The 27,855-nt window shown below is 41.3% G+C and overlaps 2 protein-coding genes and 1 long non-coding RNA gene across 3 annotated transcripts in view; 1 reads left to right on the top strand and 2 right to left on the bottom strand.

Annotated features, from left to right (window-relative positions):
• The first annotated feature begins 12,336 nt into the window (after nt 1-12,336).
• Nucleotides 12,337-15,470, top strand: pgap4 (post-GPI attachment to proteins GalNAc transferase 4). The gene has a single exon (XM_085786107.1). It carries the CDS (start codon nt 12,585-12,587, stop codon nt 13,785-13,787), a length of 1,203 nt encoding a protein of 400 aa, XP_085642233.1. The 5' UTR covers nt 12,337-12,584; the 3' UTR covers nt 13,788-15,470.
• A 1,576-nt stretch (nt 15,471-17,046) lies between these two features.
• Nucleotides 17,047-27,855, bottom strand: part of LOC146992398 (uncharacterized) — a 91,235-nt gene continuing 80,426 nt past the window's right edge. Inside the window, exon 2 of the long non-coding RNA XR_015036574.1 lies at nt 17,047-17,187. This is a non-coding gene — a long non-coding RNA (uncharacterized LOC146992398). The remainder of the gene's footprint in view (nt 17,188-27,855) is intronic.
• Nucleotides 23,938-27,855, bottom strand: part of LOC146992404 (cell adhesion molecule CEACAM6-like) — a 41,028-nt gene continuing 37,110 nt past the window's right edge. The window contains exons 5-6 of the mRNA XM_085786230.1: nt 24,229-24,310; nt 23,938-24,140 (exon numbers count right to left, since the gene is read on the bottom strand). Coding sequence (XP_085642356.1) covers nt 24,041-24,140; nt 24,229-24,310 — 182 coding nt within the window. The 3' untranslated portion in view covers nt 23,938-24,040. The remainder of the gene's footprint in view (nt 24,141-24,228; nt 24,311-27,855) is intronic.

Raw genomic sequence — 27,855 nt, 5'->3', positions numbered from 1 at the left:
TTTTGCATTTTCTGAAACAAAAACTGCCTGTTCTGGCTTCATCATATAACGGACAATGAAACACAAAATGCAGTTAATCCTCAATTACATTTAAATTACATAATGTGCATAGTCTTTCATCCTCAGGTACTGAGTTAAACCTACCAACTTCTATTGCCAATAATAATAACAATGTTATTCTGTACACTGCAAAAAAAAAAATCTAAATCTTTCCAAGAATATTTGTCTTCTTTCTTGTCAAAATAATGTCTCATTTCTAGTCAAAACTAAACTCTTTCCACTTAAAATAAGACCCATCACCTAAAAATTAACTTGTTTTTAGATCATTCTCACTTGTATCAAACAAATTTTTACTTGAAATAAGTAGAAAAATCTGCCAGTGAAAGCAAGATTTTTGTGCTTGTAATAAGGAAGAAAAACTTGCTCCACTATCAAATTTTTTCTACTTATTTCAAATGAAAATATGCTTGAAAAAAGTAAGAAGTGTCTAAAAACAAGCTACTTTTTATGTAATGAGTCTTATTTAAGTATAATAAGATTGGCTTTGACTAGAAATTACATTTTGACTAGAAATAAGACAAATATTCTTGGTAAGATTTTGAGTTTTTGCAGTGTATGTTATAGTAATTATATTACTGTATAACCTGTTTACATGATTGACATGTTTAAGTTTTTTATTATTATTTAATATAATATCAATATTATTATACAATGTTATTATATAATTATACTATAATATAACATTGTATGATAATACTAACCAATACTAGATAGATGGATGGACGGACTGACTGACTGACTGACTGACTGATTGACTGATTGATTGAATGCCTCTGACAGCAGTTGTTTTATTTAAGTAGAAACATGACAGTTTTATTCTCTGTTGTTTTATGAGCGAACGTCTGAGCTGAGGTCAGTTCATCACACCTCTCACTGTAAACAACGTTAGCGCCATGGAAACGACAGGCATGCAGCTGATCTGCTGTCGGACAAACACCTCAGATAATCGCCGCAGCTGGATCTGGTTTCCTGCCGCTGTCACACAATCCTGCAAACCTGCTCACTGACGGACGAGACAACCTCTGAAGACGAGTCACAAAGGACGACCAGGACCAGGACGCTGCAAAACCTCCGAGACCTCGTCCACAACTCTGTCTCTACACTGCAAAAACTCAAAATCTTTCCAAGAATATTTGTCTTATTTCTTGTCAAAATGTCTCATTTCTAGTCAAAACTAATCTCTTTCCACTTAAAATAAGACTCATCACCTAAAGATTAACTTGTTTTTAGATCATTTTCACTTGTTTCAAACAAATTTTCACTCAAAATAAGTAGAAAAATCTGCCAGTGAAGCAAGTTTTTTTGTGCTTGTAATAAGAAAGAAAAACTTGCTCCACTATCAGATTATTTTAAGTGAAAATATGCTTGAAAGATGTAAAAAGTGTCTAAAAACTATCTACTTTTAATGTGATGAGTCTTATTTTAAGTATAATGAGATTTGTTTTGACTGGACATAAGACAAATATTCTTGGTAAGATTTTGAGTTTTTGCAGTGTATACCAGAACCAGAAGCTCCTGTACCGTTCCTTTGCAAACTACAGACAGAAGGCGTGTGTGTGTGCGTGTGTGTGTGTGTGTGTGTGTGTGTGCTGTGAAGACTCACACACACTGATTTATTTATGAACCTTATTGTTGTAACACAAGACAAAACATTTTAGACCATCAAGTCAAGTCGTCTGGAGACAAAAGGGGAAACAAAAACACGACTCACCTGTCTTCAAAGTTCAGTGAAGACGTTCATGTCCCCCAGAGGATGAACCTTGAAGGGATAGTTCAACATTTTGTCAAATTGCCACCATTGCCATAATCCCTATAGTCATAGCAGCAGTATGAGATAATAACAGAACGTTACCAGACAGAGTTGTTTTAGAGGGAAATGCAGAGACTGATGATGAAAAACTGTCCCTGAAGGCAACCCACATCAGCGGTTTTGCATGAATTTCCCTCTAAAACAACTCTGTCTGGTAACGTTGTGTTATTATCTCATAGCGTGGTGAATGTGCAGGTCACAACTTGTCCACCAGAGCGTTTTGGAGTTGTTGCAACATCGACTGGAAGAGCCGACACAAAATTTTGCAGAAACATGATGAACTATAATGACTTTCTCCATGCTGGAACTTTTCATCAAGCATCATCATCATTGGTCGAAATGTTTGACACGAATAAGAAAATTATCAAACAAAAAAGAAAAAAATTTAACGTTGTTGTTTTTGTACTTAAACAAAACAAAGCAAAACTTGTGTGACCTCAGCTTCTTCTTCCATATGCACTGGAAAGACAAACAGATTTCAGAGTCAGAGTCAGAGTCAGTTTATTTGCCATTTGTGGAAGGAGACCACATTGGAAAAAGGTTAACGAGAGCTCAAAAAGAAACACTTAAGACAATAGAACAATAGACAACCAATAAGCAGATAAATAAACAATCAATAAACAGATACAATAGATCAAATAAAAATGGACAATCTGCCCCCATGGATAGGCTGATGGTCACATAGGAAAAGTACAGTACATATTAAAAAAATGCATAGGCTACTTTGTAGAGTGCAAAGTGCAAGGTGCCTGCCACTGGCGCCTGCAGGAGCATAATAAAAATTTTTTTTAAAAAGAATTAATTATGCGACTTTTGTTTGCTCAGGCTGCGCACAGCACGAGGAAAAAAACTGTTTGCATGCCTAGAGGAAGAGCATTTTATTGCACGATACCGCCTACCCGACGGGAGAGGAGCAAAAAAAGCAGTGGCAGGGTGAGTGGGGTCATTTATAATATCTGAGGCATGGGACAGAAGCCTGGACCTGTAAATGACTTCAAGATCTGGCAGGTCAATACCAGTGGTCTTACGGACAATTCTTCTCATAGATTTCTGATCGCGTACAGTCAAATTCCCAAACCACACTGTAAGTGAGGAGGTGAGAACACTGCCGATAACACAATAATAAAAGTTTGATAGAATCTGGCAGTTTGAAGTGAATTCCTTAAAGCAGAAGTAAGTGATATATTTGTGTTAATATAAGTCTTAAATAGTTATATCTTCCAACAGCAATCACTTACATAGAGTGTTTGGTCTGAAACACGGGTCTGTCAGTCCCTCTGCTCTGCTCTGAGCCGAGGAGAAAACTTTTCTCGTATCCTACAGTTTTTATCCAATGAGGAGAGAGAACGGCATGCAGGGCTGTGTGTGCAGCCAAGGGACGCCGTGAATGTGGCGACGTAGGGACGAGGACTGTTATGGTGCGTTCAAGGAAACTCGTATTTTTCCGACCTGTGAAGTCGTACCAGTTCGATCTGGTACGAGTTCACAGGTCGGAAGTTACGAGTGGCCGTTATAGTGACTTTCACCGGTAAAACAGGTCGGAAAAACACGAGTGGGTTGCCTGGAACGCTACAAAGTCGTAAGTTGTGACTTGAAGCCGTAACTTACGGTTTCAAAAGCCTGCCTGGAACGCAGCATTAGCCAAAATGACTGGATCGCTTACAACTTACGACTTTGTAGCGTTCCAGGCAACCCGTAACTCGTCCTGTTGCCTGTGAAAGTCACTATAACGGCCACTCGTAACTTCCAACCCGTGAACTCGTACCAGATCGAACTGGTACCACTTCACAGGTCGGAAAAACACGAGTTACGGGTTGCCTTGAACGCACCATAACCGCCCACATTCACGGCGTCCCTTGGCTGCACACACAGCCCTTCATGCCGTTCTCTCTCCTCATTGGATAAAGGTTGTAGGATACAAGGAAAGTTTTCTCCTCGGCTCAGAGCAGAGCAGAGGGACTGACAGACCCGTGTTTCAGACCAAACACTCTATATAAGTGATTGCTGTCGGAAGATATAACTATTTAAGACTTATTTAAACACAAAAATATCGCTTACTTCTGCTTTAAGTTTGCGCAGGAAAAAAAGCCGTTGAAGAGATTTTTTTTTAAAATGATGCTAGTGTTGAGATGCCAGCTGAGATCACTGGTGATAGTAACACCAAGAAATTTAAAATTACTCACCATCTCGACCTCTACACTATTACATAGTGAGAGGGAGATGGGACACCTTTTTCCTACGAAAATCAAACACAATTTCCTTTGTTTTGGAGGCATTTAAAATTAAATTATTGCTCTCACTCCACTTGATTAAGTTTTGTACCTCTAGTCTATAGTTTGATTCATCATCTGAGTGTATTAGCCCAAGGATAGTAGTAGTATAGTACTATTCCCTGCTGCTCCTGGATTGTCCTGACCCTCCTGACCCCCCCACACCTGCTGCTCCAGGGTTCAGTTTCTACAAAGCGATGCAACCTGAGCTGCAGGTGAATTCCTCCTGTCCGCTCCGCTCTATTGTCCCGTTGATGGTGTTATCAGGTAATGGGGCCGTTTGCCGGGGAGACACTGTGTTATCTAATCTTCAGGTCAATCAACAGGACTCGCAGCTCGGCCACTGAATACTTCATGATCAGATGATAAACGCCACAGTCCCGGTGGATCAAGACCCCAAACGGCCTGTTAGGCTACACCGTTCGGCTCATGGTGTCACTGCAGCAGAAGATCATGGAGTAGAGGGAGCCTACAGCAGAAAACAACATCTGAATCATTACTCCATCTGTCCTGAAGGTGGCGCTTTGATAAAAGAGGCTTCTGAGATATCATGGATTAATCCGCTGCTGAAAATTATAGTCCCCCATTAAGATGCACTGCTTGTTAGAGCATGTGTAATTATGTTTTTTCAATTAATCATGTCAGTCATAGCTACATAAATATATATTTTTTATAATTCAACGAACCATGTCAGACACATCTGTATAGATATATATATTTTTATATTTCAATGAATCATGTCAATTGCAACTTACTGTATAGATATATATATATATCTTTTATAATTCAACGAATAATGTCAAGCACAACTGTATAGATTTATATTTTTATATTTAAAATGAATCATGTCAAGCTCAACTGTATAGATTTATATTTTTATATTTAAAATGAATCATGTCAAGCTCAACTGTATAGATTTATATTTTTATATTTAAAATGAATCATGTCAAGCTCAACTGTATAGACATACATTTTAATTCCAGCTATATAGATTATATATAGAATGATGTCTAACCCTGTAACTATGTACTGTAAATGTACTTTTCCTGTTATCTAATGGTCCTCTGTCTTTTTGGACTTTTTATGTTAATTTGTTGTATTGTTTTGGGGACTATATACGGATGTAATTTAGCACATGTGCTAAGTCCGGTGTATTTACTGTGGGTACTCTAGCACTCACTGTCCATTAATATGCATTGTCCCGACCAAATAAACAAATAAAGTAAAGTAAAGTAAAGTAAAGTAAAGACACTGCAGGGAAACTCTGAGTCATCATTAAAAATGAAAGCAGATGTTAGTGAGGCTTGTGGCGGCTCAGTAAACCTCAGTGTTTTGCTCCAGGACGCTTCGGCGGGACGGTTTGATTACCAGGTCATCAGGAGACTGTTGGACCGGCTCGGCTCGGCCTGGCACGGCTCGACTTGGCTCGGCTCGGTCTGGCACAGCTCGGTAGGGAAGCTGTCACTACTATTGGTGATGGATCACTGTCACCGGAGCTCAGAGTGTCTACAGGAACTGTCACTAAACATAGGACAGGCTTTCTGATGGAGGAGCTACAGAGGAGAACAAGAAGCTCATCATTCATAAAAACAATGTTCATTAAAGAAACAGCAAAGTTTAAAGGGATAGTTCACCCAAAATTCAAATTTCACTGATTATCTACTCACCCTCATGTCGACTAAGAGCTGTGAGAAGTTTCAGAGTCCTCCGTGCCTTCTCTGAGTTACTGTACAGGGGGGTCCACACAGCAGTATAGACATATATTTTATTTGTCCATATAATGGTTGTGAATGGATACCAACTGTCTTCGTAACAAAAAGACACACCAAATATCATCCAAATACCTCCATAGTGCTCGTCTGTAATGTCCCTCTTGTATTGAAGCCCTGAAATGCAAAATTGTTCCGAAAAAAATTAAATAAGTCTATGTTTTAAGCTTGTTTGTAGCGGAAGCTCCCAGTGTCTCAGTTCACTGCGCTTCCTGTGTCACTGCAAATCATGCTTGATTTGCACTGACCGGCGGAACAATTTCTCATGTCGGGGCTTCTATACAAGAGGGACATTTGGTTTTTGGTGTGTCTTTTTGGACGAAGAAAGTTGGTATCCATTGACAACCATTTTATGGACAAATACTGCTGCGCGGACCCCCCTGTAACTCCGAGAAGGCACGGAGGACTCTGAAACTTCTCACAGCTCTTAGTTGACATGAGGGTGAGTAGATAATGAGTGAAATTTGAATTTTGGGTGAACTATCCCTTTAATAAATCCAAACTGACTCCATGTCAAATAAATGAATACCGGTGTAAACTTTGGTGACTCATTATTCTGTGACCGTGTCACCTGTTCTTCTTTTCTTACCTCATTGTTTTCATTCTTCCTTATTTTCACTGTCAGATTAAAAAAGGGATCCAAACATTTTTCTTGTTTATTCACCGTCACATTCGACACAGAAGTGAAACGTCACAACAAAAATGCAGAAGTTCCAACTACAGAACATTTCTGCCTGAAAACCCAAATAACGAAGAAGCAGACGATGATGACGAAGAAGAGGAAGAAGAAAAAAAGAGGTATTGACAGTTGTAGAAGTAGAAGTAGTAATAGTATCAGTATAGTAACAGTAGTAGTGGTAGTAGTAATAGTAGATGTAGTAACAGTTAGTAGTAGTAGGTCCTGCAGTGCCACCTTAACTGTAACAGTAGCAGTAGTGTCAGATTTTTGTAATAAGAGTAGAAGTAGTATTAGTAGCAGTGGCAGTAGTAGTAGTAGTAGTAGTAGTAGTAATAACAGTAAAAGTAGAGAGAGTCCACATCTCACCAATTTTAAAGTCTCTGCATTGGCTGCCTGTTAATGACCAAAAAGGGTCCTATGTTCGCAATACATACTGGGGAATATATGACCCTTTTTCTGAAAAGGGGTCCTATATTCCCCACTGTTACCGCTGTTGCTGGTCGATGGACTCTCTCTCTCTCTATCTGGCCTGTCTAGCCTCTACCTGGTCTTTTTACTAAACTTAACCAACTCCTTTCTTCATTGCCTAAACCCAACCAATGGGACAATTCCACTTCTCACTCAGAAATAGGCAAAAATCTGCAAAGTCACAACTCCACTTTCAGGTATGGGTACAAAAATTGCATGTTCCCCGGGTCCTTTTGGGGAAAAGCGGGGAACATAGGACCTTTTTTCTAAAATAGGGTTCTATGTTCCCCCGTCCCCAGAGATGGACAGAGTACTCGACCCCAGTACTTGAGTAAGAGTACAAATACTACTGGTCAAAATTTACTCCGTTACAAGTAAAAGTAGCTCAGTCGACGATGTTACTCCAGTAAGAGTAAAAAAGTACTTGCTTTTAAAGGTGCTTCAGTATCCAAAAGTACATGCTTTTAAATTTACTTTAAGTAAAAGAGTAAAAGAGTAAGAGTAAATTTCTTAATTTTCACATCAATGAATTACTATAATTGTTTCTAAATGAATGTAAGGACCTTTTAACTCCTGTTTCTGAGAATGAACTCTTTGAAAGCAGCTGCACTGATGTGCTGCTTTTAGGGGTTAGGGTTTCCTTCTTTGACAAACACAGCTTGTGTCCAATAGGATTTTAGAAAAAGACCTGAAAGTAACGAGTACTTTTCAGCCTTCCTAGAAATTAATTTGAGTAAAAGTAAAAACATTTGTCTTGGAAATGTATTCAAGTAAGAGTAATAAGTACCAAAGAAATCTAATACTCAAGTCAAGTACAAATCCTCTGGATATGTAGCTACTCAAGTACAGTACTCAAGTAAATTTACTCCGTTACTGTCCACCACTGCCGGTCCCATACAAAGTGGAGAACATAGATCCTGCAGTTCCACATGCCGGCCAGCTGGGGGCCTTCATCCCATGGATCATGTCTTATAATAGACCCATGCTTCATCTCCGTGCGCCTCTATCTGCAGCGTTACGGTAGCGGAGCCGCGGTGCCGGTGCGTTACGGTACCTGTGGGGCGGAGAGAGGGAGGGGAGGGAGGCAGAGCTGATGTTAGGACATGGCAGCGACCACTGAACCACCGCAGCAGCAGCAGCAGCAGCAGCAGCAGCAACACAACAGTACGTGAGTCCCAAACCTCCGCTTTCCTCCTTCTCCCTGTAAACAGCGGCCTGTCCTCCCCGGTTTCCCCTCCACTTCCCCCGGCCGAGAGGCGGCGGGGGGGTCGGTCGGTCGGTCGGTTGATTCAGACACCGAGATGTTTGACTGAGTGGAAACACATTGTACCGGAAGCGACGTGATAATAAAAAAAAAACTGTCAGAGTAAAAGCGAGCAGCAGTCGACGCTGTAGCCATAATAGTCCATAATAGTCCATGTGTTTGATCTGATCGATGATGATTGAACGTGTTTATTATGACGCAATGTGTTATTATTGGTGTGAGGAAGGAGCAGTATCTGTTTTCACTTCCACTCACAGAGACACAGGATCACTATCACTACTAGGCTACTTCACTGTGTGTGTGTGTGTGTGTGTGTGTGTGTGTGGTTTTACAGTAAACCAGCTGCATATAACAACAACACTGAATTAAAATGGCTGTAGCCTACATGTGGTTTGATGTTAATGTCCAACACAGCAGTGAGGAGGACACCTCTTCATTTCTGGCTGGACCTCATGTATTTTTTATAGTTCAAGACCACATGGCTGAAATCTTCTCCATAGGTAATCAGCATAGGCTATAGCATGAATACAGCAGTTTGTTCGTGCATAAACACATGTTAAAGTGTAGGTTCACGTTATCAGTAATCCAGATGTTGGTGTTTTGATTTCTGAACAGGGTCAAGTTTTGGTGAACATCAAACAAATGATTAAAGGAATTTTAACTTTTACATGACACAATATGGCCGCAAAGGCAAGGCATCTTTATTTATATAGCGCATTTCATACCAAGGCAACTCAATGTGCTTTACATAAAGACAAAACATTAAAAAAAGAAGCATAAGACAGAATAAAAACAAACAAAACACTAAAAACAGAGTTAAAAGCAAGAGCAAATAAAAGTAAAAGAAAAGAAAATAGATAAAGTTTTAAGTTCTCAGCTATAAGCACATGAAAAGAGAAATGTTTTCTGCAAAGAACTAGAAAAATCACAATAAAAGATGCCAAGATTCGCAGAATGAGACATTCTGCATGTAATATAAGTTTACTGGTATTTATGTAGCCCAAGGAATTACAAAGTGCTTGAGAAAATTTGAATAGAAAGATAAACGTCAGTGGCAGAAATAGAAACGCAAATAAACAATATAAAATATATGTAAAATATTTGAAAAGTGATTACGTTTTGTGAAAGTTTCTGTAATTTTTAATGCAGGAGGATGAGGCCTTAATTCTCGTCTTGTGAATGGTCATAAAACGACTACACCCACTGACAAAATATGAAAGAAAAGGGCGAAGACAAGAGTCAGCAAGTCCTCACCCTCCAACATGCTCTGTATAGAAATCCCCTGAGGTTCACTTTAGTACTTGTGAACATAGAATTGTTTTTTCTATGTTCCTATTTATTTTAGTTTATTTATTTTTTTCTTTCTTTCTTTTCTTTTCTTCTTCCTCTTTTTTTTCTGTGTGTAAAGCACTTTGTGTTACATGTCTATGTAGGAAAAGTGCTCTATAAATAAAGTTTGATTTGATTTGGTTTGATTAGTAGAGTTAATGGTTTAAGATCCATATTAATGAAGTTAACAGGAATGAGGATTTTTCTGAGGAGTGCAAATATTTACAGCAAGGAAAATAAGTATTGAACGCGTCAACGTTATATATATATATATTTTTTAAGTATATTTTTTGGCTTTTTTGCCTTTATTTGATAGCACAGTGAGATATACAGGAAAGGGGGAGGCAGAGAGAGGGGGAATGACATGCAGGGAAGGTCTGCCCGACGCGGGATTCGACTGCGCCACGCACCGCCCCAACATTATATTTCTAATAGGGCTATTGACATACATAAAATTTTCACCAGATGTTAGTAACAACCCAAGTAATCCACACATATAAATAAATCTAAACATTTTTGCTCATAAATTAAATATGTGTAATAAAGTGGATGGACACAGGGATCACGCTTAGCAAAGTTTATCTAAACAGCCTTTGTTGGTAATGACAGCAACAAGACGCCTGCATGGTGAGCGTGCATAGGGGCCATGGTGGTTGAGTGCATAACTCATTGTTTACCTGCTGATTCCAGGTCAGTCTACAGCTCTGTGTGAGTGCTCCTTGGCTCTCGGACAACTCTTTTGACTATAGGCGTGTCTCCACTGCAGGAACCTCCCCTACAGGGCCGCTTACAGGAACAGAGTCCCTGCCTGGGGGTAGGTACTCGGATCGGCCCTGAAGAAGTCCCGGTGGGGCTTGAGATTTTACTCTGTGCTGATTGGTCAGACTCAAAGCAGGATCATGTGACGCTAAGAGAAAGCCCCAAAATAAGATGCATTTTTATAACCCAATGTTACTAAAAACGGAAAAACGGCCGGAAAAAAGAGTGGTAAATAGGCGATCGCGGGATTACGTGACGATCGAGACGGCTTTTTTTTTTTTTTTAAGAAAGCGTCTATACTGATAGAAAAAACAACAACAAGAGCAGTAAAAAAAAAAAAAACGCTGCACAATGACCATGCAATGATCGAAACTGCTGCACGTCGCGAGAGCCCTGTCGAGAACTCTGTAACCAATGTCGTCAGTATGGATCACTTTCTAAACACTGACTGATTCCAGCTGCTTTCTTGTCTTTCCATTCCTTTTTGCACCTCCACCTTTTCTTCTTGTGTTCAATACTTATTCACTTTATTACACAGAACTTCATTTATGGACATACTATATACTGTATGTTTTGATTTCTTTGTATGTTTGGATTGTTTGGGTTCAACATCTGGTGAAAATGTAATGCCCATGACCCCATTAGAAATATAATGTTGACACGTGACGTTCAATACTTATTTTTCCCGCTGTCGGTGTTATTTTTGGAAATCCTGCAGTGACTCCATATTTGCACATTCACACTGCTTTCTCCAACCTTTTCAAGCAACTTTATCTAAATTTTAAATCCCAGATTTTCCAAATATCTCAAATGGCTGAATGTCTTGAGTCTAATTGCACAAACAGACAGATACAGGTTCAAGTTTGTATGGTTTTTTTTTACATTATGGCACAATGTTAGGGTTATGCATGAAGAGTTTTCAGAACTGTTATCAAAGATAAGGGGTGTGCATTTCCGTTTGATGCGCTCCGCTAAAGGGATAGTTCACCCAAAATTGAAATTTCACTCATTATCTACTCACCCTCATGTGGACTAAGGGCTGGGAGAAGTTTCAGAGTCCTCCGTGGCTTCTCTGAGTTACAGGGGGTCTCGGCGTAGCAGTGCATGTCCATATAACGGTTGCAAATGGATACCAACTGTCTTCGTAACAAAAAGACACACCAAAAAATATCCAAATACCTCCATGCTGCTCGTATGTAATGTCCCTCTTGTATTGAAGCCCGAAATGCGAAATTGTCTCGAAAAAAATGAAATAAGTCTATATTTCAAGCTTGTTTTGTAGCGGAAGCTTCTCGAAGCTCCTCTTCCCGGTTCCTCAAATTTGGACGAACTGGGAAGAGGACAGACCCTGGTTCGTCCAAATTTGACGAACCGGGAAGAGGAGCTTCCGCTACAAACAAGCTTGAAAAATAGACTTATTTAATTCTTTTCAGGACAGTTTCGCATTTCGGGGCTTCAATACAAGACGGACATTACATACGAGCAGCATGGAGGTATTTGGATGTTTTTTGGTGTGTCTTTTTGTTGCGAAGACAGTTGGTATCCATTTGCAACCGTTATATGGACATGCACTGCTACGCCGAGACCCCCTGTAACTCAGAGAAGCCACGGATGACTCTGAAACTTCTCCCAGCCCTTAGTCCACATGAGGGGGAGGAGATAATGAGTGAAATTTAAATTTTGGGTGAACTATCCCTTTAACATGATAAACGGTGATGAGATTATCAACCTTTCCATGAGGTCATCTTCACAAAGCACATCCATGGGAAATTCAAACAAAGCCATTTTTGCTGTAGAGATTACAATGTGGTGAAGGATTTGTTTTTGTTTAGATGCATGTCAGTTGGATGTGCTTTACGAAGACGATGATGATGATGATGATAACAATAACTGAGTTAAACCTTCCTCTTGTTTCATTGAACAGACACAGATGACGAGGACCGGGCTGAAACTCTCCCCTCTCTCTTCACATGAAGCTTTGCCAACACTGGACTCATTTTCCAGAGAGCTATCAGGTCACAGCAGGTTCATTGGGTTTCACTCCCATGGTCTATAAAGCAGACTGCATGCTGGGACGCCGTAAACATTGACCTATCCTAACCCCATCTCCTGAGCAGCAACATTTCGTCTTTGTCTGACTTCTCTACTTGGCTCCAGACAGCTAGCTGCTTCATCAATGCCTCGATGGAAAGCCTTCTTCAGTCAGTACTTGCGATGGTCGAGCACCGTCACTCAAGCCCTCGTCCTGTCGGTCATCACGTTCTGCGTTGTTCTTCCTCTCTGCTGCCATCAGCTGCTCTTCTCCTACTACTTCATCAAGTCCATGTACCTTGACTCCATGAGCGAAGGGGTCCTGCAGGAGAGTCTGAACCGAGGCCAGGACGCCCTGCGCTTCTGGCAGAGTGCTTCCACCGCGGCGGCGGCATCTTCAAGGCTGAGCGACATTGCCCAGCACCCTGAGCTGTTGGTTACCGTGGTGACGGCTCGGCGGAATGAGGGGCGGGACTTCCACTATTTGCTCCAGGTGATGCAGCGGGTGAGCGGCATCGTGGGAGGCTGCGGGGAGCGGCGGTGCGCGGAGGTGCTGGTCTGCGATGTGGAAAGCGGGCCCCAGGAAAACCAGGACGCCAAGCTGCTGGAGGCGCACTTCAAGGTGGTCCGGCGCTCCCCCGCGGAGCAGCAGGCAAACCGGGAACGAGTCAACACCTTCGAGAGGGAGAAGAGGGATTACGTCTTCTGTCTCCGCAAGGGATGGGAGCTGGCGAAGCCCAAGAACGTGGTTGTCCTAGAAGATGACGCCTTGCCGAGACAGGATTTTTTCCAAGTTGTAAAGGACCTTCTGTCACGTCGCTTTGCCTTCCAGAGTCTTTACGTCAAGTTGTACCACCCGGAAAGGCTGCAGCGCTACTGGAACCCAGAGCCTTACCGCATCCTTGAATGGGTAGGGCTTGGGTTGGTTGGAGCGACAGCCCTCCTCCTCACCCTTCCCTACTGGAACCCCTGTTCTTTCTCCTTCACGGTGTCGGTCGGCCACCTCCTCTTCTTCACCCTTTACCTCATGGCTGCTGCGGAGCTTCTCGGGCGGCACTACCTTCTCGAGGTGCGGAGACTTTCCCCACAGCTCTACGCCGTCTCCCCAGCCACCGAGTGCTGCACCCCTGCCATGCTGTATCCTGGCAATGCCTCTCTGAGGGTGGCCGAGTATCTGGATGGCTCATTCTGCGTCAGTGGGAATGCCAAGGACACTGTCCTGTATCACATGGCGAGGACGATCCCTGGAGAAAAGTCTCACAGCGTGGAACCCAACCTTATCACCCACATCGGGGCCTTTTCCTCGGTCAGGCCCAACCCATCGAAACCTAAACTCCTCCCAGGATAAGATGGATCACAGGGGGCTGAATGAGCCTCCGTCTCCCTTGGTTCTATAGGGACTCTTCAGACACTTGAGGGCATCACTCAGTGAGTACAGGTTTGCCAATTTACAGGTAAAAAAAGTTGGCGTCAAGATGAGAACTGGGCTAATTTTGTTAGAAAGATTCTGTTTTTCTGGATTTTCAACCAACTGTAACCTGGTTCTTGACACAAACTGCACTCACTAAGTTGTGTTTTCAGTTTGAGACCTGACATCACATCATCATGCTGAAGAACTTCTTCAATCAGTGACTTTTATATTCATTTGGGGTGTTAAATGGTTCACCTGCATTCATGGATCTATTTTAAAACCAATCAGATGCTGTCATCATTAACAACATCTTGCATGAAAATGACAAAGGGTCAGATCATTCAAGGATCTGCTTATAGGGTTGGAGTATTTTATTTAATTTCTTACTCCCAGTGACTGTTTACAGAGTGCAATTTGCCAGATTACATCAACAACCAGGTATATTTGAGTTTTATTTCGAAGAAAAAAAGTTTTTTCTTGCATTTAAACATAAAAGTGTGATAGTCAATTAGGCCTTCAAACACCAGGATCAGTCTGCTTCCTTGAGTCAGGTTGAAGCAACTTTTTATCTCAGTGTGTTCATTCAGGGTTGTGGTTTAAAAGTAGTGAACACATCGTTTATGTTAATAACTAAGGAAGATGGGGTCAGAGTCTTCAGAGCACTGGTGGTCTGTAGTCTAGTCATAGTGTACTGGTGGTTCCAGACCAGAGAGACTAAGGATAAGACCATGGTTTTATGATTTGGTCAACACCCTCTCTGGGACATCCTAGTACAGCATCATTCAACTGTTACAGCTCTGCAGCTTTAGAAACAATGAGTGCAGCAGAACCACACTAAAAGTACCTCAAAGTTAAAGCAAACCTCCTTTAGAACAACAGAGGTTTTATGTAAGTGGACCACTCACTACTGGAGCTGCGTTCAAATCATATCGACAACGCCTTTATTATTTACAAGGGAGGGAAGGGAATGAGGGGAAAGACTGGAGAGTCCAACTGCCTTAATCAATAAATAATGCTGACTACACACAATGGAAAGACAAAAAATGATCACATTAGCTGCACTACCAGGCAAGACAAATGCTGCTGATAGTGACAAGCAGGAGATTGATTTAAACAAAGTGATTAAAAAAACTATTCCACGTCATTTGAATGTAGCACCATATCATTACAGCGGCCTTTACGGTGCTAGATAGCAATATGTTGGGTTTTTTTGCTTGCACTACATCGTGTTAGCAATAACAGATGATTACCTACAAGTCAGGAAGAAACATTGCAGGTTCCATAATAACCTTAATTTCTTTATTTGCCAAGAGCACAACTGTTCAGCTACAGAAGATAGCAGGCTAACAGCTAGACGTGGACTGTGCTCTAGATAACAAGTCCTACGAAGGCCAAACTGAAATGAGGCGGTCTGGTCTATGTAGGATTTTCTCGGCGTGTCACCAGTTGCGCCCATTGATACCATTGTGTTGTAAAGGGTAGCTCCTGTTGCCTAGGAACTACCACAACACTGCTGAACTGAGATTACACATAATGCTAATGTTTAAAAGAGGTGCACTGTCTGTGTGCATTTGCTGTCATTGGCAGTGCACAAGGAATTCTGAGATAGGTTGGACCATGAAGGGTTTACCCTTTAGATCCTTCATGGCATTTGACAGAAGCTTTGACATTTGAAGGAACTTTACATGTCACTCCTTTAATAACGGACTTGTTGTCATTCCAGCTCTGTATTTCTTGAGTTGGACATCTTGAAGCTTTCAGAAATACTCAGCCTTCCTGGTTGTAGCCCATTTACAACTCAGATGTTGACAGAAATCCTGTTTACAAGTGGGAATCCCATTAGACACGACACGACCGTGGTGTTAGTTCAGCATCTAGGGCTTATGGGAAATGAGGTTTGTTAAAGGCCACTAAGAGCATTAAACTGAGTAAACAATGATATCAGATTGCTATCATCCTTATCTATCATTCTGGTTCTGTTTTAATCTCACATTATCCTGTTCGGCTGCGAAGCTGACAGTTCGGATACAGGTTACTGTGTTGTATACTTTTTTGCTGTATTTTCAAATGGTCTATTTCACTTTAAACTTCTACACTTTATACTTGTGCATCTTGCTGACTGGAAGGTGGTTAGCAGCAGGGTTTAAACCTGACAAACCCAACTGTTCGGTGGAGTTAGACTAGCCCACTTCCAGTCTTTGTGCTAAGCTAGGCTAAACACACATCTGGACCTTTCTCTGCCTCATGTCTGAAACATCGGACACAGATTAAGGCAGAAATGAAGAACATGAGGTAAAATGTCAGACTGTTTATTTAACCCGAACATGGCATCTCACTGACCACTTGGAATGTGCCTTTAATGTTTCTGACATCAGACCAATGCTTACAAAATTTCTCTTAAATTGATCTGTTGCATATTTGAGTGCATTTAAAAATGCACATACTCTTAAAAGGATAATAGTGTTAGAATTACAGGAAGTACCTGCCAAAGTAAAACCATCAGGCCTACAAGAGTTCTCCAGACTGCCACTTATGATACTGGAGTAAGAAACCACCAAATTAAGAGCTTGATTCTTAAAACAAAGCAATAATATGATAAGTTATAGAAATTGCTTTTCTTTAAAATGGCAAAACAAACAAATAAAAAAACAGTCACAATTTTCAAGAAAAAAAACAATTAAGAAGAAAATGGACTTGAAGAGTTTGACGAACAAAATTACAACATTTTATGATTATATTATATTTATTAGACTGATGTCTGAGAAATGTTCTAAGTTGTGTTGAAGAAATATTCACATGAAAGTGACATAATCAATCACACACTTTGTTTTATCTACACATACTTTAAAGGGTATGGAAGCATATTGCATTCACTTGGAAACAAAAACCTCTGTTTCAACGGAGTACTTTTTCTTGTTTTTCTTAGTAATTAATTAATTTATTATTTATTTATATAATTTATTTTTCAGTTTTTCTGAGTCAAAATCAGTCATTGCCGGATAGCTTGACTGTATTTTTTGAAGTGGAGCATATCCTGTACATATCATGGATCTAATAGATTTAGCTAACAGATCCATGATGAAGTGGAGGCTGGCTTGACGGCAGTAGTTAAATGTTACTTGCAGGTGTGAGCTTCTCGCGGGATTTTGAAATCTCGTTAACTCAGAAAAATAGATTACTCTGAAAAACAGAAAAAAAGTGAATGCAATACGGTTCCATAAAAAGGAGAGGTCATATCAATTCATTACTGGCCTGAAGCTTGAATTCTCAGCATGACAGAGAAAACTATTCTGAAAAGGAAACGCTACATATCAACATGTGATTGACGGGTTCTGACCTCTGGGTGATCTCACCCTCTGTTAAAAAAAGTAATGCTGTTATTATTGTGCAAAGTTGGTTTCATTTATGCATTGCAAAACCTCCAAATCACCGATGTTTGTGTGATTGTTTTGAGGGACCTGTTTATAGCTGAAAGGGTCAGAAACAGCATTTATTATAATTGACTTACTAACATTTGATGGCACTTTATTGCAAATGTATAGTATATACATATATAATAGAAATAAAGTTATTTTATAGAGTGAATGCAGAAATGTAAGGAACACAATGTGTTGGATTAAAAAACAAGTTTGATAAATTATAATATCATAGTTGCTGTTTCTATTTTAATTAGATTTTTTAAGATAGATTATCACACAGAATGAGCTTCATTACACATACAGCTTTATTATTTAAGATATAAACATATAGATAACTGTTTTCTGTTTTTGTTTGGTTTTGGGTTAATTTGGGTTTTGTTTATGATTTTATTTCACATTAAATCCTTGGGTGTTGCTGTGTCACTCCTTCATTCACAATGCAATACAATCATGTAAGTGTAATTATAGCTGTGTGATGTTTGGTTTGGTTTGTCCATTCACTGCAGAACAATCATGTTAATAACATTCATCAAAAGCTGGATTTTATTTCTTTTTGTTTGACTTTTTGCTGATTATTATTGTGTAAAACAAGTTCTGAATCTGAACTCAACTGACCAAAGACCGGTGCTCTCTTGAATGCAAAAATATGTTGTTAAAATCTGAAATTTGAAAATAAAAATGAAAGCATTGCATTGATTTTATTAAAATAAGGTCTAAAGTCCTGCCTGTGAACAATGATGAATTAATTTAAACTCTGTTTTGGGCTGAATTTGAATTTTGATGTGTCTGTTTACACTGTGACTCTGTTTACTACATTTGAAACACAATAAATCAGTGGGTTTGAGGTCACTTTGCATTTGAATATGATTCTTAAAAAAGAGAATTTTAAAGCCAACTGTGACTTCTGCTGACATTAGACAAATAAAACAAAAATAGAAATGCTAATATTAATGGCAGAAAGTGGAGAACCCAGAGAAAACCCATCAAAAGCTTGGGGAGAAGATGTGATCTCCAAACAGAAAGATGCTGTGTTTCTGTGAAGAAGGAGTAAGATCCCAGGACTTGGCCTCCAATAACAGCAACTGGACTCAATGTAATCATTTCTGAGAATACAGAGGACTGTTATGTGAAATACATGATTGCTTGCCTTAGAAATAATAATTGTACTCAATAATAATGGTAAAATTTATGAGACTAAGTAGTGGCATGTATGATCTGATGAAAGTGTCTGATACACTGGTGTATAGAAGAAGTGCAGTTGGTAGCATGGACATTGCCAAACCCAGAGGAATGTTTGCAGTAAGGGTGTGCACCAAAAACGGTTGCATTGGCTCAACTAGAGGTGGTTTTATGTACTTAAAGAGGTTTCATACTGTAGTTCCCTTCATGTAGCAGTTGGGGACACTAACTAATGACTTGGATGACTGAGAATCTTCACAGACTGAAATATAGTTAATTAGCTGAGAGGGTGGATTGATTGAAACTCCTTATACAGAGCAGATCCAATAACCAGGCCTTGCAGAAGTTTCTTTATTTCTCTTTAAACAGATCCTGAAATACACACAATCTATAAAAGCTGAAATCTGGTAATACACAATTCACAACAAGCAGGTTACCTGTGGTATAGAATATCCTTATACTTAACATTACAGATACATCAACTCTTACACCTGGTAAATTGTCATAGGCTACCTACCTTTAAACAGCTGCACTCAAATTTACAGTTCTATTTTACACACAGTGACATGTGTGACACAACAAAGATAGTCCTGATATAACTGTAATATACTGTATGTACATTCACTATTTCCACTGTATCAATAGATCTACCCAACACAACCCACCCATATCACTTAAATAGAGAATCATCACACTGAAATAACTGTTTAATTACAAATACAAAGCAACTTAACATTTTCCATGGATGCACATATAACACATGAACTGCAATCCAATGAACACCAACTTTGTTTTAATTGATTGGTTTTAAAAGGTTGAATATGGAGAATTCTTATTAATTTTTTCCAAAAGATTTCTTAGAGGGGTGCAGAATGCAAGTATTGCTTTTCCATAAAAATATATATTTAGTCTGAGTTAACAATTTAATTTAAGAAAAGTTGACGTGCTCGTCAGTGACTTCCTGTTTACCTTGTACCAGCCAGCCGGCATTGGGGGTCACTTCTTTTCAACTAAGCCTTTTATAACCAATCAGTGCATCGATGGATTATTATACATGTTACCATGTGTGTATTTGTGTAGTCTTATCTGTCATAAACAAGAGATTACGGTTTCACGTTTGTGTCGCGGACTTGCAGTGCCACCAAGACGAGAGCTGTGACACCGGGTCAGAGGCTACAGGTTTGGTTTTCAGCCACATTGTGGAAGCAGCCTCCACTCAACAAGTTACAAGTCATTTATCTAACATCACAATTAGTCCAAAGACGTTTAACAAAGGTGAAAATGGAATATAAGGTAAATATCCTGCATATTGTAGTTCTGCTCTGTGCTCCTCTGATCAGAGTGCTCCCCCTAGCAATGGTATGTTATACTGACCAACGGCTAGAATTATTTTTCTGTTGTTGTCATTCCTGTCTTGAGACACCAGATGGAGGTATTCTGCACATTCTCCACTGGCTCAACATATTCAACCTTTAAAGTCTCTGTGGAAACACCACTCAGAAACTCCACTGTGCAGCCGGGAACTGTGTCTCTTCACCCTGTGTTTCTGGGCAGAATTCAGGAGGTTTGCCCTCTTCTGGCCAGTAATATGCCACTCTTCTCAAAATATACACAATTTACCTTTACTTTTCAACTCAAGTCTATGGCTTGGTGTAGTACACAAATTTCTTCCACCCCTTCGTCCCCTCCCTGGTGCATACAGGCTTGGGGTCTTCAATGGCGATGCTTTCCTCTTCCAAGGTGGTTTGGTAACACATTTACCGTTTCCATCAAGGAAGTTCCTAGTAAAAATTTAGACCTGAGTTTGTCTTCGCAGCTCATTTCAAGGTCTTCTGTTTGAAGAACTAAATCCTTGTTCTCCACTTCCATAGTATCAACTTTGGTCTGCTCTCTTTGGGATCTGCTCTTCAGTTCAAGTTGACAATCTTCTTTTTGCCCTCTACTGCTCTTGTTGCTGACCCCTCACCCTTGTACTCTTCAGTATGATGACCGAGCTCCATTTGAAGACCCCTACCTCTGGAAAGAATCACTTGCTGGTCCTGGACTATGATAAAAACCTTGTTGGTAAGACTTTGACAAGTCCAAACAAATATTCTGTGTTTTATGAAACTAACATTACAAAACAAGCCTATTAACATGTGGTACTGCAAGTATACATATGTGATGCATTGGAGCATGCATAGTTGGATAAAAGCAGGAATAAGTGATAAAAGACTGTCCTTCATGAACTGGCTCAAACAATAAGAAGAAATAGAGTATTTACATTCCCTATGTGGGTATAGTCACAGTCACGAGGTACCAGTAAGGACAAGTGACAACGTGTGGCGGTTAGCGCTACTTAAAGGGATAGTTCACCCTAGAATGATATTTCGCTCATTATCTACTCACCCTCATGTTGACTAAGGGCTGGAAGAAGTTTCAGAGTCCACCGTCCCTTCTCTGAGTTACAGGGGGTCTTGGCATAGCAGTGCATGTCCATATAACGGTTGCAAAGGGACACCAGAGCTCTTCGTAAAAAAACACACACAAAAAAACATCCAAATACCTCCATGATGCTCGTATGTAATGTCCGTCTTGTGCTGAAGCCCCAAATTGCGTAATTGTCCCGAAAAAAATTAAATAAGTCTATGGGCCCTAGTTTCGTCGACCAGGTGAAGTCTAACATCAGCGCAGCTTCGCCACGCCAACGGGGTGTGGCCCAGGTCCATTTCGCAAGATTGGTGGGCCGCGCAGTCAGACTTAGACCAGCGCAAGCCCGCCCCTCGTCCCTCCTACCGGCGCAAACGGCAAAGAGGGAGGAGACAGGGCGGGAGGGAGACAGGAGGAGGAGAGAAAGGCGTGGAGTGGGTTTGACACAGCCGAGTCAGATCTTCACCAATCAAAGGAGCTCCTCTCCTCACCTTTAACTACGCGGCGGGCGATGCACGCTGCAAGTTTGTCATTTTATACTTGGACATGGGCGGAGGAGACAGCGACGCCAGAGGCCGAACCTCTCCCAGGAGGAAACAGCTGTTTTGGTCCGGAGGTCCGAGCTCAGAGTGACCAATAATGAGTTTACTAATATACTTAACCAGGATTGATCTGATACACTGAGAACGGCTGCCCAATCTAAGAAACAACAACTAATAAACTAATAAAGAAACTCACATTTATTCAAACCCTGTGTAACCAAGATGAGAGGTGTAGGCTACACTAATCACAACATAAACAAAGACCATGTGGATGAAATCAGCGTAAAGGACGCGCTCTCTCTCTCTCCCTCTCTCTCTCTCTCTCTCTGTCCTCCTCTCTCTCTCTCTCTGTCTGTCTCTTTTTTTCTCTTTTTTTTTCTGTGATAGAGATGCTGAGTATACTGTAGTAGGCTATATACTGACTATCTGATACCGAGGCTGTTGTGGTGGGCTAAGAGAGATGATGATTTGTGTTTTGTTTTTCATTACGGCTGCGTGATGCGGTCGCACGCGCTTATGAATTAATAAGTAAATAAATAAATACAGCGATCATCACAAGGGCAGAGTGGTATCTCAACACGGCAGCGACATGCAGTCATCCACCCTCAGTCCTGCTTTTGTGACATCCACAGCTGCTTTTCAGTGCCAGTTCGTCCCTGCTGTGTTAATTCAGGTGGAGTTTCCTTTACGCGTGCCACAGCCTTTGATCTCTGCTTTGATCTGACGTCAGATGTGACGGGACAATCTATATAGATATAAATTCACGTGTTGATTCCGTTAGTTGCATTAAATAGTGGTTATTGTGGATATTTATTGCATTGAAATGTGTCTGGAACTGTGGAGATCTGCCTGTGAGGTCTTGGTGACGTGTGTGCACTGCAGGTCAGTCAGCCAAACTTCCACTGCACCTGCTGCGCTTCGCCCTGCGCTGAGATTAGACCTGGTTGGAGGTGGCGAGCTTTCAGCGCAACCTCGGCGGGACATTTTCGCACAAAACTTCCACTGCACCCAGCTGAATCTGTGACGCCTCCCCCTGCTGCGCGGCCACGCCTATCTCAGCGCAGCGCGATCTGCCAATCTTCCAATCTGACTTTGCGCTAGGCTGCGCTGGTCGAAACTTGCATTAGACCGGCTGCGCTACCTTGCGCCACCTGCGCTGCGCCAGCAAACTAGGGCCCCATATTTTAAGCTTGTTTGTAGCGGAAGCTTCTCGAAGCTCCTCTTCCTGGTCCGTCCAAATCTCGCGTGATTCGCAGTAACCGCACTGACGCCGGCGCAAATCACGCGAGATTTGGACGGACCAGGAAGAGGAGCTTCGAGAAGCTTCCGCTACAAACAAGCTTAAAATATAGACTTATTTAATTTTTTTCGGGACAATTACGCAATTTGGGGCTTCAGCACAAGACGGACATTACATACGAGCATCATGGAGGTATTTGGATGTTTTTTTGTGTGTGTTTTTTTTACGAAGAGCTCTGGTGTCCCTTTGCAACCGTTATATGGACATGCACTGCTACGCCAAGACCCCCTGTAACTCAGAGAAGGGACGGTGGACTCTGAAACTTCTTCCAGCCCTTAGTCAACATGAGGGTGAGTAGATAATGAGCGAAATATCATTCTAGGGTGAACTATCCCTTTAAGTTAAACTCACTCACCCATAAAAGACGTGTTAATCCACTTGCCAAGTGGTCATTGACCTCTTGGCGAAACGATTAGCATTGGTCACACCTACATATACCACTGCTGTTTATCTGTTTGTATTTTTTTCTGGTTCTATTGATTAAATTTTAAGTTTAATCAACAACCCACAGATTCATGTTTTTTTATTGACTGTGCTGTATAGTGCAAATAGATCATCCCCTTCCTCTTCCTGCTTAACCCTAACCCTTAACCACCCATCATTCAGTTGTCATCTTATTGGTCACTTCGGTGATTGTTCAATGACTAGCAGAAAATGCGTTGACGACCGCAAACATTCTAAATTTGAGTATTATTGAAATTTCTTTTTGGTTTTTTTTTTGCCTGTTTTGCCGTTATGGCATTTGGCCATATTGGACTATTGCCAGTCTGTCACTGACCTGATGTGTATTGTTTTCATGTGAGAGGAGCTGTGTCGTTCAGTCTGACTACAGAGTATTCAACTCCATCCTCCTCCTTCTCAGTTTCTCTATGGAGATGACCTCTGATGTTGGAGTAGACAACATCTCCCTGGTTCTGCTGAGGGAAGCTGATGCTGGCGTACTGAAGGTCATCCTGCTGTCCTGCTGCAGAAGATGACGGGGAGTCAAACGCTGGACCCACGTTCACCTGACGGGACAAACACATCTCAGTTATAACAAGACTTTTATTGTGTTGTAATTCCTATTGTCCACCACCAGAGGTCAGAGTATTCACACACTGCTTCATGTTCCTTGACACATTCTGCAGAGTCAATGAATCAACATGTAGTGAGGTTCCACAGTTTAAAGCCACTTTTCTCAGCCTGAGGGATCTACACCATCATCCACAGCTTTAATGAACCATTGTTTGTAAAACACCACCCAGCACCAAGAAGGCAGCCATGAAGAAAGTGGACTAAACAGCTGATACAACAGTTTTCAGGTGAGTTTTAACAGGACAAGTGCAGTCTGACATTCATGCTTCATTTCACACTGGAAGACTTGAACTCTTCCTGTCTCACCTCTGCTCCGTTGTCAGGTCTCTCTCCTGGTTCACGCTGCTGTGGGAACAACTTGTCTCTTCTAGACAGGAGGAAAAACAGTCGAATGAATCAACTCCTACAGTTAGATGGATCAGTGAAGATGACGATGGAGACACAGACGTTCTCACCTGATCCACAGGAAGACAATGAGGAGGACCAGAACCAGGAGAACAACAGTGATTGTTCCAGCAGCTGCTGATTTCCCTGAACCTGGAGGATCAGAAGGAAACACTGACAACTGATGAGGGAGACAGAGGATTAATAAGAGAGGATTATTAATACATTTATTTATGAAGTGCTGCACAAGCTGATGAAAAGAAGACAAACACAGCAAACAAACAAGCACTGCAAACAGTTCACAAGCAGGCACAATGCCAAATAACACAACACACAAGATATTTTCTGAATTAGTACGACAACCGGGAATTTTCCGCATACTGCAGATTTTGGTTTTGTTACCGCTTGTACCCTACAAGGGGTAGGGGTTGAAAGTCAACCCCTACGAATTGGGACACCCCTTCAACAATCACATACATCATCAGTAGTCTCCGCTGGCTTTCATGTAAGCAGACGTGACGAGCTTTTGCCACAAATCATTTATTCAAAACCGCATACTGTACTGCTAGTATGTACTATTTGGCCAAAATGCAGTATGTAGTATGCAGTATGCAAACAAAACCAAAATCTGTAGTATAAATTCCCAGTTGTCGTACTGTCGTACGTCAGCAAATATCTTCAGTATGCATCTGACCAGTCTACATGGTGTAGCTACTGTATCCCACAATACAATGTGCCCAACTTTGTCGTTTACCGTAACCATGTTAACTTAATAAAATAAAATAAAATTTAATGAAGACTGATCGGTTCATTGTAAAACATTTATTGATGTAAATATGGTGATTTCTGTACGTAGGCTACAGAGCCCCCAGGCAGCGCTGCTCCTGTGTCCAAAACACACATGAAGCTTCACTTTTAATTCAAACAAACTAATGTGACTGATACAATTGTTACATTTCATCGATGAGACCAGCATTTATCTCCTAAGAAGAATGCAACTACTAAACCTCTAAAAACCTGCAGGTAAGTTAATTAGCGATCGCCTTTTCTCCCGGGATGACGACGGAGGTTGGCTGGCCGACGAGCTCTGCAGACGGCTGCTGCTTCTGTGAAGAGCTGCTGATCTGCTCCACGGGTGGAGCTTTACTTCTCCGAAAAACATCAGAGCATACTTCTAAACAGCTGTCACTTGGATAAACCGACCGCACATTGGGGATCTAAACAGTTACTTTGTTGCATGAAAAACTGTGTTTCACAGCTACTGTTGCCGGTTGCCGCGAGATGCATTCTGGGAAACTTGTCATACCCCTCGGTTTGAAGTGTGCCTCTGAAAAATCTCAGTTTGAAGGGCCAGATAGCCCTACCACTTCACCCTAACCCTCGTCTGAACCAGAATTGGGACACCCCTACCACTTCACATGAACGTGCAAAACGAAGGGGTAGGGCCAAGGGCTATAGGGCTAAGGGGGGAATTGGAATTCACCCTAAATAAATGAGTCTTGAGCTTTGCTTTAAAAGCCTCAATTGAACAGGCCTGTCTGATGTCTAACGGGAGGTTGTTCCACAGTGTTGGTGCCCGATAGGAAAAAGCCCGCTCACCATCCGTCTTCTTTTTGACCTTTCAATGGCTATCATCTCAATTTTAGCTGAGTTGAGAAGCAGAAAATTGGTTGATAGATACACGTTTCCTTACCTGAAACAACAACAGTCAGATTTAAGGTGGACTTCTGACGTCCTATTGTGTTCTGGGCTTCACAGGAATAATTGCCACTGTGTTCACGTGTGAGGTCAGTGATGGTGAAGATCTGTCCTGAAGCTTTTGGTGAGTCTTCACCCCCCTTGTACCAGGTGAGTTTAGCTGCTGGGTTAGCGTCACTGCTACAGTTCAGAGTCACTGAACTGCCCTCCACTATCTCAGCAGAGGGACTCACTGACACAGAGGGAAGCTTCAAATGAAATGTTGTGTCTGGAAAACATTGTTCACACAAGAATACTCTCCAGAGTCAGAGGGCTGGATGGAGCTGAAGACGAGCTGTTGTTGTTCACTGAGACGTTTCAAGTCCTTCTTCTCGTACCAGGTGTAAGTAGCTGCTGGGTTAGCATCACTGCTACAGGTCAGAGTCACTGAACTGCCCTCCACTATCTCAGCAGAGGGACTCACTGACACAGAGGGAAGCTTTGGAGCATCTGGAGGAGGAAACATGAGGAGAAGTCAACTTCAACTGTCTTTTCACAGTAGAAGTGAATATTATGTAGTTGATAGTTTACAGAGACTGATTCAGCATGAGACATAAACTGTGTAGTGGAAGGTTTTAGTTTGACATTGTATTAGTGAAACTGTGGAGTAAACTCACACACTGGAGGAGAGCGGTGATCCTCACATCCTTTAAGAGCACAGGAATATCTGTTGTTATCATTAACAGAGACTCTGATGGAAAATGTTTCCTCCTCCATCTTCAGTTCGTTCTTGTACCAGACAAATGAACGACCATCAGCTGCTTTAAAACTGCTGTGACACTTCAGCTCTACCTGGTCTGATGATTTTTTCACCAGCACCTGGAGGTCTGGATCTGTAAAGAAAGAACAGACATGAACTTAACTAGAAAAGTACAAACACAGAGACAGATAAAGATTCTCAGTTGTCAATAACTTGAACCAAACTGATAAATATTCCAGTGAAAACGTTACCTGTGACAGACAAAGCCACTCCAGGTAGCCTTGCGTATTTCCCATCTTCATTTGTTATAAATCTGAACCTGTAATCAGCTGAGTCGCTCTCTCTCAGGTCTCTGATTCTCAGAGTGCAGCTCTGTTTCCTCTCATCACAGTGATTCTCCACACGACCTCTGTAGTCTGGGTCTGTTGTCAGATCCACAGCATCGTCACTATTCCACCTAGTGAACCAGAATCTTTTCTGAACTTTAGTAGAATGGCCTTTTATCTTTGATGGGTAACTGTATGTGCAGCTCATTTCCACTGTTGATCCTTTAGAGGCACAGATGTGAGTGTCACTGTAAGTCCCTCCCCAGCCATCATCCTGACCCTGTATCACTGTAACACAGAGCACAGCAGAAACCACAGTCAGACTCAGAACAACACTGAAGTTTTATGGAGCTAATTCAACATGTAAACCTGCTTTACTAAAGTAAGTAAGTACATTTTTATTTATATAGCACCCTTACATGTACACAGAGTGCTCAACAGTAGGTAATAGAATCCCAGTTGAATCAACACAAGACAATAAAAAAGAAAAAAAAAAAAACATATAAGAAACTTATGCACAGGGCATATGGCAGTGTACTGACCTTGCAATGTGGGAACAGTGCATGTAGAGCATGAACTAGCATACATAGACTAGAAAATTTCCTCTCGGGAAATTTTGAATGGGCCGCGGGGCTACTGCCGATTTTGCCATCTCTGTCAACATGGGAATCAAACCCACGATCTTAAGCGCAAGACAGAGCTGATCAGACAGACACATGATCATCTTTCTATAAGCACTGATATGGAGGAGCTGTAACCACATTAGGTTAACTGTGTGTGTGTGTGTGTGTGTGTGTGTGTGTAGGTGTGTGACACCAACAAGGTTTAACTTTAAAACCAGATTAAATCATGGTTTAAGTTTAAATTCTGTTGCACGTTAACTGTGTTTTAATCACATGAAGGTGTGTGTGTGTGTGTGTGTGTGTGTGTGTGTG

This window comes from Trachurus japonicus, chromosome 1 (assembly GCF_045865225.1).
Source record: "Trachurus japonicus isolate A0001 chromosome 1, Traja_1.0".
In the NCBI taxonomy this organism is placed as follows: Eukaryota; Metazoa; Chordata; class Actinopteri; order Carangiformes; family Carangidae; genus Trachurus; species Trachurus japonicus.
This window is presented reverse-complemented; position numbering and strand designations above follow the sequence as displayed.

Bases quoted from the DNA above. Each gene is read 5' to 3' on its own strand.
- pgap4 (XM_085786107.1), top strand. From the start codon at position 12,585: ATGCCTCGATGGAAAGCCTTCTTCAGTCAGTACTTGCGATGGTCGAGC.